Source organism: Hypanus sabinus, chromosome 13, assembly GCF_030144855.1.
Source record: "Hypanus sabinus isolate sHypSab1 chromosome 13, sHypSab1.hap1, whole genome shotgun sequence".
Lineage (NCBI taxonomy): Eukaryota > Metazoa > Chordata > Chondrichthyes > Myliobatiformes > Dasyatidae > Hypanus > Hypanus sabinus.
Genome location: NC_082718.1, coordinates 81,048,029 through 81,069,836, shown reverse-complemented (window position 1 = coordinate 81,069,836; position 21,808 = coordinate 81,048,029). Strand labels below are relative to the sequence as shown.

The 21,808-nt window shown below is 41.2% G+C and overlaps 1 protein-coding gene across 1 annotated transcript in view; it reads right to left on the bottom strand.

Moving 5' to 3' along the window:
- Window positions 1-21,808, bottom strand: part of grk3 (G protein-coupled receptor kinase 3) — a 262,680-nt gene that overhangs the window by 124,784 nt on the left and 116,088 nt on the right. Inside the window, exon 3 of the mRNA XM_059988030.1 lies at window positions 9,697-9,770. Within this exon, the coding sequence (XP_059844013.1) occupies window positions 9,697-9,770 (74 nt within the window). The remainder of the gene's footprint in view (window positions 1-9,696; window positions 9,771-21,808) is intronic.

Here is a 21,808-nt window from a genome sequence, read left to right as displayed (position 1 = left end):
CCCCCGAGCCAGGTGTAGCACCCATTTAGTCCCTCGATCAGAGTCACGTGAAGCCATGGGAACAGGTGGTGGATGGTCGTATGAGCAGCTGGTGCATGTCACAAGACCTGGTTATGCGACCACTGATGCCAAGCAGACAATCTTTTAAGAGTACTGACAATGGCTGGGGTCACCCATCTTGTAAAGACACTGACCAGAAGAAAACAATGGCAAACCACTTCTGCAGAAAAATATGCCAAGAACAGTCATGGTCATGGAAAGGCCATAATCATCCATGTCATATGATACAACAAATAACACAGTAACAATAGTTCTTCTTGACTTTCTAGCTTTTATTTGATGAAACTTTTTGTTTTATTTTCGGGGGGCGGGGCGATGTTTAGCTCCTACTCGTTTTCTGAATGCTTGTCTATGATGCCAAGACCCAACAGCTAGAGGGGGTAGAACTGAAAGCAAGATTCTGGAAACTGGTATCTGTGTGTAGACCGGACTTGGATTGCAGAATACAGGACTTAGTCAGTTAATATTGCACTGCTATGGGGAAAAATAGTTGATTCTGAATGGGTTCCTCATCCTGGTTTACTCCACTTCCCCACTGTTCACACCATAAGTGACCAAACTGTGGGCAACTACTTTCAAAATTAAGTTCAGCCTCAACTTTTGCTGAAATTGCAAAGCTCTGTTGCAAGACATTTATTGCAAGTAAACAGTGTACTGATGCAAGGTGCCAGAGGACTGAAGAGAAACCAACATTGTTTTGATGTTCAAGAAGGGCAATTAGGATAACCCTGCAAACGATTGGCTGCTGAGTTTCACAACAGTGTAAGGAAGTTACCTGAAAGGAATTACTCACATTTGGAAAAGCATGGACTAATTAAGAAAAGTCAACATGGCTTTGTGTGAGTCAAGTCATACAGTCGTGATTACTTTTTCTTAAAAAAAAGGCAACAAAGATAATTGTTGAGAGTAGGGGAGTGGATGTTGTCTATATGGTCTTTAGTAGGCATCTGAGAAAGTCCCTCATGACAGGCTGATCCAAAAGATTAAGACTCGAGGAATCCATGCGACTTGGCTTGGCCAAAGAACATAGAAGATAGTAGTAGAAGCAACACACACAAAATGCTGGTGGAATGCAGCAGGCCAGGCAACATCTATAGGAAGAAGTACAATCGATGTTTCAGGCTGAGACCCTTCGTCAGGACTAACTGAAAGAAAAGATAGCAAGAGATTTGGAAGTGGGAGGTGGAGAGGAAGATCCAAAATGATAGTAGCAGACAGCAGGGATGAAGCTAAGAGCTGGAAAGTTGATTGGCAAAAAGGATACACTGCTGAAGAAGGAAAAGGATCATGGGACGGGAGGCCTAGGGAGAAAGAAAGGGAGAGGGGAGCACCAGAGGGAGATGGAGAGCAGGCAAGGAGTGATTGTGGGAGGGACAGAGAGAGAAAAAAGAGAGAGAGAGAGAGAGAGAGAGAGAGAGAGAGAAAAGGAGAGAAAAGAAGGAAAAAAGGGAAATCATTGATAGATAGATACATAAGGGATTGGGTAAGAAGGGGAAGGGGGCATTAACAGAAGTTAGAGAAATCAATGTTCATGCCATCAGGTTGGAGGCTACCCAGATGGAATACTTTCCAGCTCTTAGCTTCATCCTTCCCCCTCCTAACTGCTACTATCATTTTGGATCTCCCCCTCCACCTCCCACTTTCAAATCTCTTGCTATCTCTTCTTTCAGTTAGTCCTGATAAAGGGTCTCGGCCCAAAACATCGATTGTACTTCTTCCTATAGATGGTTGGAGGTGTTGTTCCTCCAGCCTAAGTGTGGCTTCATCTTGACAGTAGAGGCCATGGATAGACATATCAGAATGGGAATGGGACGTGGAATTAAAATGTGTGGCCATTGGGAGATCCTATTTCCTCTAGCGGACAGAGTGTAGGTGTTCAGCGAAACAGTCTCCCAGTCTGCTTCGGGTCTCACCAATATATAAAAGGCCACACTGGGAGCACCGGACGCAGTATACCACACCAGCGGACTCACAGGTGAAGTGTCGCCTCACCTGGAAGAACTGACTGGGGTCCTGAATGATGATGAGGGAGGAAGTGTAAGGGCAGGTGTTCCACTTACAAGGATAAGTGCCAGGAGGGAGATCGGTGGGAAGGGATGGGGTGGATGAATGGACAAGGGAGTCACGTAGGGAGTGATCCCTGTGGAAAGCAGAAAGAGGGGGGAAGGGAAAGATGTGCTTGGTGGTGGGATCCCGTTGGAGGTGACGGAAGTTACGGAGAATTATATGTTGGACCCGGAGGCTGATGGGGTGGTAGGTGAGGACAAGGGGAACCCTATCCCAAGTGGGGTGGTTGGTGGATGGGGTGAGAGCAGATGTGCATGAAATGGGAGAGATGAGTTTGAGAGCAGAGTTGATGATGGAGGAAGGGAAGCCCCTTTCTTTAAAAAAGGAAGGCATCTCCTTCACCCTGGAATGAAAAGCCTCATCCTAAGAGCAGATGCGGTGGAGATGGAGGAATTGTGAGAAGCAGATGACATTTTTGCAAGAGACAGGGTGGGAAGAGGAATAGTCCAGGTAGCTGTGAGAGTCTGTAGGCTTATAATAGGTATCAGTAGATAAGCCGTCTCCAGAGATAGAGACCAAAGGATCAAGAAAGGGGAGGGAGGTGTCGGAAATGAACCAGCAAAATTTGAGGGCAGGGTGAAAGTTAGAGGCAAAGTTAATGAAGTCAACGAACTCAACATTTGTGCAGGACGTAGCGCCAATGCAGTCATCGATGTAGCGAAGGAAAAGTTGGGGACGGATACCAGTGTAGGCTTGGAACATGGATTGTTCCACAAAGCCAACAAAAAGGCAGGCATAGCTGGGACCCATACTGGTTCCCATGGCTGCACCTTTGGTTTGGAGGAAGTGGGAGGAGCCAAAGGAGAAATTATTAAGAGTAAGGACTAATTCCACTAGACGGAGGAGAGGGGAATTGGTTGTGTGTGTTGCTTGAATTTCCAGCATCTGCAGGTTTCCTCGTGTTTGCGTTTTTAAAGATAACGGTAGAGGAGTGTTTCTCTTTGCAGGTCTGTGATCAATAGCATTCGGTGGGAATCGGTGCTGGGAAATCTGTTGTTTGTGATGTATTAATGATCTGGAAAAAATGCAGATGGGCTGATTAGTAAGTCTGCAAATGACACAAAAATTGGTGGAGTTGTGGATAAGGACAAATTTGTCAAAGAATACGGCAGGATTAAGATCAATTACAGATATGGGCATAGAAATTAGTTTAATTCAGGCAAGTGTGAGGTGTTGCACTTTGGGGGATCTAATGTAAGGGGAAATATATAGTAAACGGCAGAACCCTTGGGGCATTGGTTTACAGAGGGATACGATGGTGCAGGTCCATAGCCCCCTGAAAGAGGCAATGCAAGCAGATAAGGTGGTAAAAATACAGAATGGCTTGTTAGTCTCCATCAGTCAGGGCTTTGGATATAAAAATCAGGAAGTCATTTTTCAGCTGTGTATAACTTTGTTTAAGCCATATTTGGAGAGTTGTGCAGTTCTGGTTGCTGCAATACATGAAAAATGCGGAGGCTCTGGAGAAGATGCAGGAGGTTCATCAGAATGTTGCCAGCATTAGGAAAAATTGCCTAAAGAGGGTGGACAAACCTGTATTATTTTCCTTGGAAGGGTGTAAAAAAAAACAATCTAATAAGAGATTTTTTTGAGAAGGTTTACCAAGAAAGTTGATGAAGGAAAGGCAGTGGACATTTTGTCTACATAGATTTTAGTAAGGACAAAGTCCTGCATGGGTGGCTGGTCAAGACGGTTCAGTCAATTGGCATTCAGGATTAAGTATAAACTGTATTTGAATTGGATTTATGGGAGAAGCCAAAGAGTGGCAGCAGATGGTTCTCTGTCTAACTGGAAGCCTGTGACTAGTGGTATGCCACAGGGATTGGGCCCGTTGTAGTTTAACATCTATATCAACAATCTGGACTATAATATGCCCCAAGCTAGATCAGCAAATTTGCAAATGGCACCAAGATTTAGAGCTCAGAGGGCAGCAAAGGAGGCTATCAAAGCTTGAGGGCTGGGGATTAGAGCCAGCTGGAAAAAATGGGTTGAAATATGGCAGATGGCAATTAATGCAAACAAATGTGAGGTTTGGAAGACAAACCAGGGTAGGACATACACAATAGAGCAATGAAGAATGTGGGAATACAGAACAATAATTCCATGAAAGTGGCATAATTTTCAAGGATGGTAAAGAGAGCTTTGGCATCAGTCTTCATAAATCAGAGTAATGAGTACAGGAATTGGAAAGTTATGTTGCAGTTGTGTAAAACATTGGTGAGACCAAATCTGGAATATTGAGTGGGGTTCTAGTCACCTCTGTACAGGAAAGATATCAGTAAGATTGAGGGTACAATGAGTTTACAAGGATATTGAAGAGACTTGAGGACCTGAATTTATAGGAAAATGCTGAGTAGGTTAGGACCTTATTCACTGGAGTGTAGGAGAATGAGCAGAGATTGATAGGTATATAAAATTATGAACGGTATGGATAGGGTTAATGCAAAAAGGCTTTTTCCACTGTATTTGGGTGAGACTAAAGGTCATAGATGAAACAGTGGAAGGTGAAATATTTAAGGGAAACCTGAAGTGGAACTTTTTCACCCAGTGGGTGGTACGAGTGTGGAATGAGTTGCCAGCAGAAATGGTGGATGCGGGTTTCACTGCAACATTTAAGAGAGGTTTGTATAAGTGTGTGAATGAGAGGAGAATGGAGGACAATGGTCCAGGTCGAAGGGTTTAGGCAGAGTAACAGTTCAGCACAGAGTAGTTGGGTCAAAGTACTCGTTTTCTGTGCTGTAGTGCTCTGTAACTCTACGACTATGAGCGCAGAGTTTGGGAGGAATCCCGATAGAAGTTTATAAAATTATTACAGATTTTTTATCCCAAGGGTGGAAATGTCAAATACTAGAGAACATAGCTTTAAGGTGAGAGGAGAACATTTTAAAGGATACATGTGAGGAAAGTGTATTTTTTGCACAGTGTTGGAGTGCCTGGAATGCACTGCAGGGGATGGCGGTCAGTGGTGGAAGCAGATACGATGGTGACATTTAAGAGGCATTTAGTACATGCAAGGAATGAAGGGATATGGATCATGCGCATACAGATAGGATTAGTTTAATTTGGCATCACGGTCTGCACAGGGACTCTGGGCCAATGGGCCCGTTATGGTGCTGTATTGTTCTATATGCATCATTAACTCGCTAGAGCAATATCAGCACAGGCAAAAATAAGAACATCCTTTCCAATACTAACAATGGAACAGTGGCAAATAAATAATTTATAAATTGACAAAACACTCCTTTTAAAGCTTTCTACCACTGCCTTATTGGGTGACAGCAGCACTTACTCTCTGCCATGGAAACAGTTTTGAAAAAACACATGTCATTGAGAAACAATGTCCACAAGAGGCAATCTGTTGTGACCTGAATCTGCCAAGATTATACAGGGGCCAACCCATCTCCAGGATACTGCACAGCCCCCTGCAACACAGAGAGGGAGAATACCCAGTTGCTCAGCAACAGTAATCTTTTCCAAACTGAAAGTTCATATCTGTTAATCCTTCTACTTGCTGTGTGTTACTTGAACAGGTTTTAACCCCAAACAGAAGACAAAAAAAACTGAACAAGTGAACCTTGATTTTATCATTTGAACACTTTTGGAAAGAGCTTATTCTTTTCTTAAAGAAAATGCATTTTCATGACAGTTTAAGAATTACAAAAAAGCTTGTTAAAAGAAGTTAATTTTGAAAGGACTCTTAGTTAATACCATTGTATGCTATTTTGTTTAGCGACAACATCAAATGCAATAAGCGTATCTCAGAATGTTTTGCAAAGAAGATAAGGTTCGTGATTACGAATTTCTCATGGGAAAGGAGAGACATAAGACAGTCAAAAAGATAGACGGGCAGTTTTTGAACAGAACAAGGAAGAGTTAGTGGAGTAAAATGAAATTTTACTTTTTTGAAATTTGAAATTCAAGGATATTGTCATGCAGGCAGTGGGAAGTGCAGAAATATTGATAGAATCAGAGGAAAGACTCAGTGACAAAGAAAGACATGCAGCTTGAAAAGATTTCCCAGTGGGAAGGCAATTAGGGAATTAAAAAAAATATTTCATCTTCAATTGTTGAGACAAGATGGAAAGAGAAAAGAACAGTTGTGTATCTAGGAGTCTCTGCATTAATTGTTTGAGTTAGGAATAATGGAATAAAAATTTAGATCAGTGGAAGCCATTTGAGACAACCCAATGTCCTCCACAAGTTACTTGATTACAAGTTTCCCTCCACATTATCTATTGATCAAGCTTTCCCAAGGGTGGCAAAATAGCGTAGTAGTTAGTCTGATGTTTTACAGTGCCAACATCCTGCCACTGCCAAAAAGGAGTTTGTATCTTCTCCCCATGACTATCTGCGTTTCCCTCCACATCTCAAAGATGTATCATTAGTAGGTTAATTGATCATGTGGGTGTAACTGGGTAGCGTGGGCTCATTGGGTGGAAGGACCTGTTACCAAGTGGTGTCTCTAAATAAGTAAATACCTTCCAATTTTCCTCGATCTTCCCCAGGTATAAATATAGGTCAAGTACCTATTATCCAAAATGCTTGGGGCCAGAAGTGTTTTGGATTTCATATTTTGAAATATAACTTGGGATAGCCATAATGTATGACTCTGAATTTATGTGCTATTGATAAGCAGTCTTTGTCCCACATTTGTTCATTACACGTATGCACTTAACACAGTAAAAATTATTACATACCATTAATATAATGCAAATATATTGTGTGTCGGGTAACAAAAGCAGCACAGCAACATTGGGAGAATACCTGAATCAGCTGTTGAACAACAACAAACAGCCTCCTCCTTTGATGCTGTGTATTAATTAAAAGGCTATAATACATTGAATTTATATTTTACTCTTTTAAGGTTTTATGTAAGATATAAAAACAACCAGCATCATAGACTTGTGCTGGTGTTAGATTTTCATCAGCGACGATCTTGGCAAACTCAAAGTGTTTCTCTGCTACGTCGTAATCAGCAGATGCATTAAAATTTAACGCCGTGCCTTTTCTTAAATTTCTGCATTCAGCCTGCTGAATTCACAATTACCTTCAGTTTTTAGTTTGTCATGATAGATCTTTGCATATTTCATGAACAGCATACCATCAAAGCAGTATATGTTCACTCTGTCGCTGAGGAATCCACTCGTGCAATACAATATTGAAATCTTTATTTTTCCGCTTTATGCAGCTTTTCTATTTTTCTTTAATTTCTATTCATTAACTATGTCAGGTCACTTCTCAGAACTGTCTGTGATGTGCAGAGACCTGCGTGTTGTCTGGGAACCTTCCCAGCACCTTGTGAAATTTTCCATTTATGTCTTGTCAGTGCTTAAACAAAATTTCAGATTTCGATGGTTTTCAGGTTTTGGATTTTCAGATAAGAGGTGCTCAAACTGTATTCCATTTTTAAAAGTCATTTGAACTGCATGAAATAGCATTATTCATAAATACTGCTGCTTCACAAATAGACACATCTTGCTGTGCTCTCTAATTTTATCAGCACCACAAGAAAACAACAGCTGACAGAGGCAAAGGCCATTCAAAGACGGAGGAGTAAAACATTGAGGATGTACCATGTACCCTTCAGTAGAAAGTATTGGCTGAGACCTTGTAGTACGTTATCTGAGACCTTGAAATGGGTGAACTATGGAATCTGTTCATTAAGTGTGATATTGTGGATGAGTGTTTCGTAAAACTAGTCACTCTTCAGTAAATAATAGACCAGGGCTGCATTGTTGTTCCTTTATTGGACCGAATATACAACTCCAATAAAGCACTTGTGTATTGTTTGCAAAAGTTCTACCACTTTGTTTTCAAAAAGAGAGTGGCACTCTTAGGAGGTATTTTACTCCAGGCTTCATTTAGTAAGTTAAGGGATTCTAGGAAAATAAAACTAATATATTCACTCATAAGTTTTGGTGGACAGAAGTCTGTTCTTTGAGAAAGCTCCTGGGCTTCATTCGTAAATTAATTAAAGTCAGGAGAGCTTCCCTTATCAGAATGACACTTACAAAATTAAGAAACACTGTCTCTTTCTACCCTCTTGCAGTACTGATCTTTGGTGAGTGAAAAATCCCACTGTACCTCATCCATGCACTTACATATTGGCCAGATATTCTAATAAAGAGAATTTCACAGGTGAGCTAGTTTTGCCTTCAAAGTCATAAAACACAGGAACAGATCCTGCATCCATGCAAATCATCAAATACCCATCTATACCAATTGCATTTACCATCATTCATTGCTGTTTATGTCTTGAGATTCATTGATCTTACATATCCAATAACACATTATCTAATAATAAGGTCACTTCCTAACCTCAGGATACTACGACCAAATATAGCAAACCCACTATTGCACTGGATATATCAACTAATTATAATCAGCAATCAAATCAAAAGTTAAACCCAGTGATTCAGTATGTTATGGTGTTAAACAGGACATGCCAATAGATGATACGTTTCAAGGTAATTAATTCGGAATGTGTGTTAAAAACTGGACTCACCAACGAAGTCTCACATTAAATTTTTTTAAAAGTAATACATCTGACTCTATCAAATTTGTGATCTTAGTTTTGCAAGGACTCACTGATGAGAATTTCACCTCAGTTGAAGCTATCAATTTAAAGAGCCACACAACGTCAAGGCAGCTCAGCAAAAATCCCCAGCAGGACCAGTGCATGAAACCACAAACAGACAAGCTGTTTGTAAGAAAGCATGCTGAAATTCCATGTTTTTTAAGGTGTGTGATGATAGATGGGCCAATTTCACAATTAAAGATGTGCTGCACTGATGGGTCTTCATCATAATTTTGCCTCTTAGCTTGGCCTGGTGTTCATAGATCAAGAGATCCATAAACTGGGCTGTGCCTTGAGCATTGATTATTTTGGAGCTTAAGATTAACAAGGGGAAAAATAATCAACTGCTGAAATATGCAGAAGTACAGACTTCTGATACATCTCCTACCAACTCCCCACTCACCACAACCATATCAGCGGAAAATATTTCACCAAACATGGTACTGAAACCTACTCTCAAAACAAAACCTGAGGTACACCTCAGGCAAAATCTCAAGACCTAATGAAGTAGCTGCTTAAAGATGATAAACGTTTATGTAAAATAACTTCAACGTTTCTGCTCCGCTTCCTTTGCAGGTGCGAGACACAAAATCTAAGAGCTATGAATCTTGTTAGTAGCACAGCCCAGTCATGGTTTTTGTTGACTTCCATTTTATACTCAGATGTTTTATTTTTAAAATTCCTAAGAACACAAGAAACAGAAGCAGAACTACAAACCCCTTCAACCATACTCACCATTCATTAAAATCTTTGCTCATCTGGCAGATTAACACTGTATCTCTATATACCTTGATATGCTGAGCACATATAAATGTTACCAACCTGAGTGTCAAACATACTTATTGTTTAAGTAGCCACAACTTTCTAGGACAGATAATTCCAAAGACTGGGAACTTCGAGAAGAATTTTATCTTCATGTCAGTGGTAAATGGCCAAACCATTTTCATGAGACTATGCCTCCTAATTCTATATTGGCTAGCCACATCACTTACCTCTTCATAAAACTTCAACTGGGGAACAGCTTCATCGATTTCATTCAGGCAAAAATCTTTAAACAGCAAGAACCCTGAAAAAGGCAAAAGACACTCGTTATATGGACAAATAGTAATATGGTACTAATTATTCATGCTGGTAACATCATACTGATTCCTATGCATCTCTTTCATCAGAATACTTAAGTTCTGAATCTCCTTAGTTAACTTGGTGGCAAATTTTGTCTGATCAGTATTTTAATTATTTAGCCAGCTAAGGGCAATTATTGATTTTAATATAAGAAAAAAAATTATGCATAGGATTAAGCAGATATCTGATAATAATCAGGTTGCTAGTTTAGTGCCTCACTTCTTAATTAAATAATCCAAATAATTTCCACAGTGCATGCAGAATATTTTTGACTCACTGCCTACTCTATTGTGGTTACAAATACCATTTTTATGTTCCTTGAACCCAATCTATATTTAGAAGACCCAGCATTATGCTCTGGGGTCCACAAACTTTCCAATGTGTGCAACACCCATGTGTGATATGGCTTTGTTTCCATTCCACCAACCACTCCCCCCACCATGCTGTTCTGTTTTCTTTTACATGTATTTGTTACATCATCTATTGTTCCTCCCTACCCACTGGATCTTCCCATATAAGCAGGGAAGTAAATCAGCAAACTAACAAGGTTTAACCACTTATGGAGCACCATACCATCTCCCTTCCCGACCCAACAATATACATTTCCATTCTCCCAAAACGCATACTACAGAATTGAAAAGCCCTGAGAGAAATGAGACACCTGTTATCATGGGAAAGAATTTACCGTAGATTCCGGACTACAGAGCGCACCTGATTAAAAGCCGCACGCTCTAATTTTAGAAAGAAAATCAATTTTGTACTTGTACAAGCCGCACCGGATTTTAAGCTGCAGGTGTCCCACGTTGTAATATGAGATATTTACACAGAAAGATATTACACGTGAGGATTTTTTAACTTTTAATTAAATCCGTATGGTAACATAAAAAAATATATATTGCAAATGCTTTTTTTCGAACAGTGCCTGTAACACAGCTACTTTTAAATATACATACGTATCGGTAACACACAAATTACGTTGCGTATACTTTTTTACTGAACAGTGCACGAACAACATTCCAATATCTCCTAACGACTGGTAAAAAAATATATATACTGCAGCCTACCAGGAAAAGTTATTGATCGCCTTCTTCATCTTCCTCCTGCGCACTAAAATCATCAAAGTCCTTCAGTGTCCGAATTGAATAAAACCTCAGGATCTTGTCACTCACTTCAGTCTCTTCGTTGTCGCTCTCACTTGAGCGCACGCGGTCCTCTTCATCACGCAGCAGTCCAGCCTTTCGAAACCCGCTGGTGATGGTGGAGGTTGTGATACGGCTCCACGCATTTAGGATCCACTGGCAGACTTGAGTTAAAGATGCTCTTCGCATGCGTCCTGTTTTGGTAAAGGATTTCTCGCCGCTCATCATCCAAGCCTCCCACTCAACGCGCAGCGCCACTTTAAATGCCCGGTTCACGCTGATGTCCAGTGGCTGCAAATACTTCGTGGTGCCCCCAGGAATCACAGCTGGAATTGAGTTTGTACTCTTGATGGCAGCTTTCACTGAACTTTCATTGTCAGCCGCTTAAAAAATCACCATCGGTGGAAGCTTTAGTCCGGATGCTGTGCAGCTCAGAACACAAGTAAAATGCGTTCTCTCATGGCCACTTGTTTTCAGTGTGATGGACGAGTCACCTTTTTTATTAACAGTCCGAGTGAGAGGCAGATCAAACGTCAAAGGTACTTCATCCATATTTATGATATCATCTGGCCCGATGGAATTCTCCGCTATCTTTGTTTGAGTGAATGTGCGGAAGTTAGCAAGTTGTTCCTCGTGGTCGGGAGGGAGCTGCTGACACAGAGTCGTGCGTACCCTGACGGACAGGCCTTTTCGTCTCATAAATCTAAAACAACACGATGGCCCACCTCTAAAATCTTCGATTTTCATTTTGGTGCCGATTGCTTTAGCCTTCAGTCTGATCTGCACGGTGGAAACACCGCGGCCGCCTGCTCTCTGTGTGTTAACCCAGTCTTCAAGAAAGTTTTCAAGTTCGGGCCATCTGCTATGATTACCTCTGAAAGCTTTTGTCGTCTTTTTGCAATGACTCAGTTCTTCACGCTGGCGTCTCCACCGTCTCAACATCAATTTATTTATGCCAAGATTATGTGCAGCAGCTCGATTTCCTTCTTCAACCACCAGATTGATCGCCTTTAACTTAAAAGCTGCATCATATGCTTTTCTTCGAGTGTTTTCCATGTTGATGAGGGTGAGTACAAATTACTGATTTACAATAATTTAATTGTGAAAGTGCGCTTGATTTATAGTACAATTTCATTGGACCTCTGTGAACTACTCATCAATTTTATTGGTCTACTGTTACGAGGCAAAATGTTTTTGGCGGCATGAAAAAAAAACATGCATTAGCCGCACTGTAGTATAGGCCGCAATGTTGCCGCAGTGTTCAAAGTGTGGGAAAAAAGTAGCGGCTTATAGTCCGGAATTTACGGTAGTATAGAGGAAATATCAAACACAAGTGAAGAAATTGACCAGACTGGAACACTATGGAGTGGAAACATTATGCTATTGCATCACATAGTCCAAAAATGTTGTTGGTTCCTTGTTCTCTCATTTAGCACGTATAGCTCAGTGGTTTCAACCAGAACCTTTAAAAATGGAGAAGTTTGAGAATGGGTCTCAGAAACTGCTGCATAAGGTGCAGTTAAGCAGATTGCAGCTGTACATGGTTCAGGGAAGCACATAAATAGATAAGCAGGGAAAAAATCATTTTGATCTCAGTACTTTCTGGTGTTCAAGCACCTAGCTTAAAATTCCAGTCAAGGATCTCTTGGTCTGTTGTCTTAGTATCAGCAACAAAAGAAAAAAAAAAATCACAAGTACGTAGATAATTATAGAAATATTTGGCCCTCTTCTCTTCAGGGAGGAGGCAAAGGAGCCTAAAGTGATTCCACCTCTTCAACTGCACCATCAGATTTCTGAGTAACCATAAAAACACTACTTCATTATTCCTTATTTTTGCACTGTTTAGTTTTGTAATTTATAGTAATTTTGTGTCTTTCCCCTCTACATCAAATTTCAAAGCATACAAGTCAGTGGCGATAAATCTGATTCCAATATTCAATTTAGCTATACAGTATTAACTTAGCACAAGGATACCAATATGTTATAAGTAAAATCACTCACACAGCAAGATAACTTAAATTCTATTCATCTGTATATTACTATGACCTGAATAAAATTCAGAATATTTAGAAGTGGGCACACATGGAATGTGAAAAAGCAATATTGTTAATTGCATTTCTGGTGCTTTTAACTTGTGCTGGTGGACACTACTTAGAGTTGCAACACACAAAATGTTAGAGGAACTCAGCAGGCTAGGCAACACTATGGAAAACAGTAAACAGTCGATGTTCATGCTGAGTCCCTTCTTCTGGACACAAGTTTATGAAACTACTTATAATTGCACTGCTCTGGTGCTACATTGCATATCACAATATAATACTATTTCCAAAAAAATATTCCCCTCATGTGTGTCTGAATTATTAATTCAGTTTATTCAGTTCGGTTTATTAATCTAGGATGCTGTACATCATGATCCAATGAACGAAATGCGTTTTTTCCCTGATCATCTCTGCTTTGAACACAGTGAAGGAAAGAAAGGTTGTAACACCAGGAATGGTTAAGCAAGACATTAAAAGATTCAGGTTTCAGTGACTGGTAGGTTAACATGATCTCCGAAAGCAAATCCTACAACAGAAAATGCAGAAATTTTATCCTCTCTTAGGCCTAACCTTGTCTTTACTGTTGAGTGAATCAGTGGGGACTCTGAAATAATTATGTGAGCTTTGTGAAGATGGGCATATTCTCACTTGAATATTCTCAATTCAGTGACTTGATGCTGGGATTACTAATTAAATAATGAGCCCTGCCACACAGGGGATAAGATGTTCCCCTTACAAAGCCAGAGATGGGAGCTACTTTGGCACAGGCACATGAAGATTTAAGAAAAACAAACTCTGCATGCTCAGCTGGAGATGAGATGAACAGCAAGTAGGATAAAGTAGCTCCTTACTGAAGTAATGACCAAAGGGAAGTGCAATTCACCTCATTGTTTCTACTAATCAATTCCTAGCTGCTCCAGTCTTCCACTGGAGGAGACTGATTGCCATCTCTCAGAAAACATTGTACCTATTTTCAGGAGATTCCTGGTTGGCTTATGAAAGAAACTTATCAATTTACTCTGTGAATCAGAAGAAGCAACTGAGAGATTGTAAAGTGTCGAGAGAGGGTCAGAGGCAAAAAGATCCAGTAAGGGGAGGCCCAAAGAAGGAAGTGGGTTAGCAGGGAGAGAGGGAGAGGGGGAGAGGGGGAGAGAGAGAGAGAGATCTTTCTCTCTCTCTCTCTCCCCCAACTCCCTCCCACTCAGCCAGATTTTCATTCTCCCTCCTATATGCTGATGCATCATCACCTTTCATTTGGCCAACAACAGTGGTCTTGTCAGCAAAATAGAAAATGGCACTGGAGATGTGCTTAGCCACACAATCATAAGTTTAAAGCAAGTAGAACAGGGATGACTCAATTCAACTCCACTTGCCCTATCATCAAAATGTTCCCGTAACCAATGGACTCACTTTCAAGGTTTCCTCATCTCATGTTCTCAAATATTTACTGCTTATGTACTTATTATTAGTTTTTCTTTCGCTATTTGCACAGTTTGTTGCCTTTTCTACACTCTGGTTGAACACTCTAGTTGGGCAGTCTTTCATTGATTCTGTTATGGTTACTTTCTATAGATTTATTGAGTATGCCCACAAAAAATGAATCTCAGGGTTATATATGATGACATATATGTACTTTGACTATAAATTTACTTTGCTATCACACACACACACACACACACACACACACACACACACACACACACACACACACACACACACACACACACACACACACACACACACACAGCTAGTCCTGACGAAGGGTGGGTCTCAGCCCAAAACTGCTTGTTTCCATGGTGCTGTCTGACCTGCTGAGTTCCTCCAGCTTGTTGTATGTGTTGCACACACATAGAAAGCCTGGTCTCTAATGATCCTGAAAATTCTCACCACTAGCAAAAGGCTTTATTCTGCTATGTCTGTGTGGTGGTTGGTGTTGTCAGCGTTGCATGTTTGCCCTACATTTATCATGCACAATCATCTTACACTTCTTGGAATTAGGGTACCAATTCATCCATAATTCCAGGGACTGCTTATGGAGAGCAAGATAGACAAAGTACAGACGCAAGCAGAGAATGAGAAATATTCAATATGCAAGTAGCAGTACAGGCACAGACATGCACAGTAACACAAGCAGAAACTCCTTTGACAACCTGCATGTCTACTCAAGAAATGCAGCTGATATGACACTGCACTGACATTTTTGTTCTGCCAGCTTTCTTATGCTGTTGTAAATGGAAGCCACAAATCCTGTTCAGTGCAGTTCTCCAAATAATTATTGGGTGGCAAAAACCATAAGCTTTTTCCCCTTTGGCTCCATCGATCCTGACCAAAGCTCAGGCCCCATATCCAATTGAAGTTGTAAGTTCAGCCCCTACTGAAATTTGTTCTTCCATAAACTTAAGGGAGCATAAGAATTATTTTTCCATAGCAGAACAATCCAAGCATGATAATGACCACAAGAGTTTAGAGGCCACAGTTATCTGATGGAACAGAGGAGGTACCCTTCAGTACACAGTGCACTGTACAACAGGATGCAGGGTCAGGCTCTTGAATCAGTGGCAAGTGGTGTTGGTGCGAAGAGTAAATGTACTTTAGGCCTGAAGTAGGAAGAAAATTTTTCCACATATTCACTTCAGCATTTACTGCCCAAGAACGCTGTGAAGGCTCAGTACACTGACTTCAATAGGATTCACTTTTGCAGGCACAGAATAAAGAATATCAACGACGACATTTATTTAAAAAATAAATAGACTGCTGTTGAGATCGTAACGACTAGAGATTAAACATAAGCTTTCTGTCACATGCACATTGAAAAATAGAAACATATTGTGAAATGCACCATTTGTGTTATTGACCAGCAGAGACCGAGAAAATGTTGGGATCAGCCCACAAGTGTCACCATGTTTTAGATGCCAACATAGCTTACTAACCAGTATGTCTTTGGAATGTGGGAGGAATGCAAAGCAGCTGGATGAAACCCACGCAGTCATAGAGAGAACATATCAGCTCCTTATGGGCAGTGGTGGGATTCGAACCTGGGTTGCCTTGCCACCATGCTGTCCTTTACTGCCATTGCCAATCCCACTGCCATTCTTTTACAGCACAGTTTTATAAACACAAGAGATTCTGCAGATGCTGGAAATGCAGAGCAACACCCTCAAAATGTTGGAGGAACTCAGCAGGTTAAGCAGCATCTATGGAGATGAATAAACAGTCAACATGTTGGGCTGAGACCCTTCTACAGGATTGATTCAGTTCCATAGATGCTGCCTGCACTTCTGAATTGCTCCAGCATTTGTGTGTGAACACAGTTTTATGTAGGGGAGAAATGGAGAAGCAAAGAATAGAAAATGTTATGAGAAGAATTTTAAATGCTGAGAAGTACAGTTAATTAGCATGGATTTCAGCCTTGTAGGTAACCTTGGCTTTGTAAATTATATAAGTCCTATATATTTAAAACAAAAAGTTATAATGTCCTCCAGGTTTTTCCTCTTTTCCATAACATGACTCAAAATCCACACCAACCAACTCTTTAGCACTCTGAAGGCATGTTCAAGCTGGTAATTCCAGGCACAGCAATAACAAAACACAACAGATTGTTTGGGGGGAAAGAAACAATTTAGTGGTTGGAATAAAGAAAAAGATTTGCATTATGCAGAGCTTTTATTGCAGGTTGTCTCAGGGTGCTTTACAATCAATTAAGTAAGTGCAATTACCGCTGTCGTGTTTGAATGCGATAGTCAAATGGTGTACTGGTGAACTCCACGATAATGTGATAATGGCCAAAGATGTTTTAACAAAAGCGAAGGATTACTTATGAGCCAGAGCACCAAAGGAATCACCACTGCTCCTCAAAACGAGGCCAAATTATCTTGTGTTTGTTATTGATACGTTTATTATTGTCATATGTACCAAGATACTGTGAAAAGCTTGTCTTGTATGCCATTTACACAGATCAAATCGTTGGGGAGACTGATGTGCTGAGCTGTGACAGCTCTCTGCTGCTTTTTGTGGTCATGTGCAGAGCAGTTGTCAAGCCATTATACACCCAGATAGGACGTTTACTGTGGTGCATCAATACAAAGTGGTAAGGGTCAATAGGTCACATAAGTAGCTCCTCTGTGGAGAGAGTTAAAGTAGCAAGTTTTAAGGAGTGAATTTAACAATCTCACCTAGTCCCTCAACACCATCTCTTTGGTCAAGCATCTGCACTTCCTGAGGAGACTGAGGCAGGTGAGGCTCCAACTACCCTCCCCAACCCCACCCCCACAATCTAACCAACTTTCACAGGAGCACCATTAGGAGAGTCCTGACAAGCAACATCTCCATCTGGTACAGGAATTATACCACAAGACATCAGAGCATAATTAGGCTATTTGGCCCATCAAGTCTGCTCTGCCATTCTATCGTGGCTGATTTATTATCCTTCTCAAACCCATTCTCCTGCCTTCTCTCCATAACCTTTGACACCCTGACTAATCAAGAAGCTATCAACCTCCACTTCAACTATACTCAATGTCTTGGCCTCCACTGCCATCCATGCCAATGAACTGAACTTCAATTGCAAGGCATCTGACCCCAAGTCCCCCAAAGGTTTGCAAGGAATGCTGAAAGGCTCATCAGGGTCTTTCTTCCGCCCATCCGCAGTATTTCTCAGGAGCAATGTGGACTGAGCATTGTCAATGATCCTTCCCGTCCATCCAACAATCTCTTTGACCCCCTACATTCAGGTAAAGACCAAGACTGTTAAGATGGGAAACAGCTTCTACACCCATGTCATGAGACTACTGAACTCGCTGCCACCAATCAGGTCTCATCACGATTGAAGCACAAGTAACTTTATGCTGTTTACATTTTAAACTTCTGTTGTAAATATGCCTTATTATTTATTATTTGAGACTCAGCAAGGGGGAGGCCTTTATGGTCCTTCCCGTCATGCCATGCAACAAATCCCCCAATTTAATCTTAGCTTAATTTACATTGAACAATTAAACCGGATGCCTTAGGACTGTGGGAGGAAATGGTTGAACAACAATAAACTTGAACTTGAAGTGCTTAATTTCTTTTACTTCCAGAGGAAGCAGCAGTGTGGTTAACTTCCTTGGCTGTGGCATCTACGTGGTTGTAGCATGACAGGCTATTAGTGATGTTCACTCCTTGAAGCACTCAGCCTCAACGCTGCTGATGTAGACAGGAGCGCGCGCACTGTCCCACTTTCTAAAGTCAACCATCAGCTCTGTTGTTTTGCTGACATTGAAGGAAAGGTCATCGTCATGTCACCATGTTACGAAGCTCTCCATCTCCTTCCTATACTCTGAATCATCATTATAGCCCACTGAAGTGGTATCATCTACAAACTTGGGGATGGAGTTAGAGCAGATTCTGGCCATACAGTTATGAGAGCGCAGGGAGTAAAGTAAGGGGCTGAGGATGCAGTCTTGTGGAGCACCAGTGTTTAGAATGATCATAGCACTGAGTTGCTGCCCATCCTTACTGACTGTCATCTGCTTGTCAAGGAGTCTAGGATTCAGCTGCAGAAGGAGGCAAAGAGTTTGCATGGAATTATAGCATTGAAGGAAAAGCTGGACTCAATAACTGTTCAGATGCTCGACAGATAAGCGTAGGGCCAGGGAGATATGATCTGCCTTAAACCTGTTTTGGCGGTCGGTAAATTGCAATGAGCCAATAACGTCCGGAAAGCAGGAGTTTACGCATGTCATGACCAGCCTCTTGAAGCATTTCATAACAGATATCAGAGCCACTGGGAATTTTTGTTAAGGAACATTATCTTGTTTGTCTTAGGCACCAGGACAAAAGTGATCTTCTTAAAATTGAAGGGAACTATAGACTGAAGCAGAGAGAGTTTAAAAATGTCCATGAAAACCCCACCAGTTAACATGCACAGAATCCAAAGACACCGCCAGGAATATCACCCAAGATGATGCTTTCCATGGGTTCACCCGCCAGAAGATTGATCTTACATCTGCAACAGTGACTGTGAGTTCAGGTGCACTGGAGGCTGTCAGGCTGGGTAGTGACATACCCATTCCATTCTGTTTAAAATGAGCATAGAATGTGTGTTGGCAGATATTACGAATGCATTTTTGATAGAAAGTAGTCTGAGAGGCTCAGGAAAAATGAAAAAGATCTGTCTGCAAGGTAAATCTAAAATAGCAGCACATGATTATACTCACATTATTAAACAATATAACTCAAGAGAATAACTGCAATTGTGAGGTATTCTGCACTTGAGCAATTTATTAATTAAGGAAGCTTTGAAAATCTACTTGATAAAAAAGTCATTGCCAGCCCATGATTGAACGTGAAGAAGAAACAATTGACAAAGTACCAACAGTTCATGTCTCCTCAAGCGAATGTGGACGCCACACGTAAACGTGAAGGAGAATACAACATTCTGAACAATGCTAATGCTTGCCCTGTAGTATACTCTATGAATCTTGCAAGGAATTCGTCAGCTGCCTCAGACACTACAGTACTCAAGTGAAAGTATCTCATCCTCACTCCTAGGAGGACTGCCTAGGAGGAGAAGTAATTAATACTTATTAAAGTAATACTTATTAAAGAGAACGTACATGTTGCTATATATAACCCTGAGATTCTTTTTCTGCAGACATACTTAAAAAATCTATAGACCAGTAAACTGTAAACATCAGTAAGTGTTAACTGTAAACAACCCATGAAAATGTAGATATAAATAAATAGCAATAAATAATGAGTATGAAATAACAAGATAAAATAGCCCTTAATATGAGTGTAGCTATCCCCTTTTATTCAAGAGCCTGATGGTTGAGGGGTAGCAACTGCTCTTGAACTTAGTGGTGGAGTCCTGAGGCAAATGTAACTTCTTCCTGATGGCAGCAGTGACAAAAAAAAGCATGGCCTGGGAGGTGAGGATATCTGATGATGGATGCTGCTTATCTATGACAACATTTCATATAGATGTTCTCAATGGTTGGGAGGGCTTTACCCGTAATGTACTGGGTTGAATCCACTACCTTGTGTAAGATTTTCCACTCAAAGGCATTAGTGTTCCATACCAGGCCATAATGCAGTCAGTCAGCACACCTTCCACCACACATCTATAGAAGTTTGCTAAGGTTTTCAGCGACATGCCTAACCTCCACAGACACCTGAGAAAGTAGAGGCGCAGTCATGCTTTCTTTGCAATAATATTTATATGATGGATCCAGGACAGGTACTCTGAGATGGAATTTAAAGTTATTGACTCCATCTCTGATGCTTGGATGATTACTGGCTCATAGACCTTTTGTTTTCCTTCTCTTTAAGTCTACTATCAGTTCCTTGGTCTTATTGGCATTGAGTGAGAAGTTATTGTTCTTACACCACTCAGCCAAGTTTTCAATTTCCTTCCTATATGCTGATTCATCATTCCCTTTGATACAGCCCAGAACAGTGGTGTCATCAGCAAACTTGTATATGCTGTTGCAACTGTACTTAGCCACGCAGTCATAAGTGTAAAGCAAGTAAAGCAGGGGGTTAAGTACACATACCTGCAGTGTTCCTATATTGATGGAGATTGTGGAGGAGATGTTTTTGCCAATCAGAATTGACTGGGGTCTACAAATGAGAAAATACAGGATCCAATTGCACAAGAGGTAATGAGGCCCAGGTCTTAGTTTTGAGGGGATTAGTTTTGAGGGGATGATAGTGTTAAATGTCTTGCTGTAATCGATAATGAGCATCCTGATGTATGCATCTTTGCTGTCCAGATGTTCTAGGGTTGTGTGAAGAGGCAACAAGAGAGCATCTGCTGCAGATCTGCTGTATCACTCTGGATGTAAGTGCTACTGGGCGACAGTCATTTAGACAGGTTACCACACTCTTCTCGGGCACCGGTACAATTCAAGCCTGCTTGAAGCAGGTGGATACCACAGACTGCCGGGGCAAGAGGTTGAAGATATCCGTGAACACTCCAGCCAGTTGGCCTGCGCAGGTCTTCAATATTCGGCCAGGTACACCGCTTGAACTGGATGCTTTCATCTTCAGAAACTGTGACCAAAGGATCACTGGGAGACATGGGGGGTGCACAATGCTTCCTTCCTGTTCTGGTGGTCAAAGTGAGCATGGAAGGCATTGAGCTCATCTGGAAGCGAAGCTCTGCTCTCCCCTATGTCACAAGATTTAGCTTTGTAGGAGGTTACGGCATTCAAACCCTGCCACAGCTGCCAAGCATCCCCTGTTGATTCCAGTCTAGTCAGGAATCTCCACTTCACCCAAGAAGATGACTTTTAGGAGATCGTACCTACACCTCTTGAAGTACTCTTGATCTCTAGACCTGAATGCCTCTGATCTGGCTCTCAGCAAGTTCCAGATTTCACTGTTCATCCAGGACTTCTGACTGCGGAAACGCTGAATGATTTTGCGGGGCCACACTCATCTACAGCTGTTTTAATAAAGGCTGTAACAACCTGGTGCACAGATGAGTTCCTGAACATGGCCCAATCCACTGACTCAAAACAATTCTGTAACCGTTCCTACCGCAACCGCCCTTGGTTGTCGATCTCTGGAGCCTTGCTCTTTAGGCTCTGTCTGTATACAGGTAGCAGGAGTACAGCCAAATGATATGACTTGCCAAAACGTGGTCTCGGGAGAACGATAGGAATTCCCTATCATAGTGTAGTAGTGCTCCTGTGTGTCGGGACCTTTGGTGCAACAGGTTACTTGTTGGTGATAATTGGGCAGGGTTTTCTTCAAACAGGCCTGGTTAAAATCACCGACTATAATACAAAATACATCAGGATGGGCCGTTTCTCATTTACAGA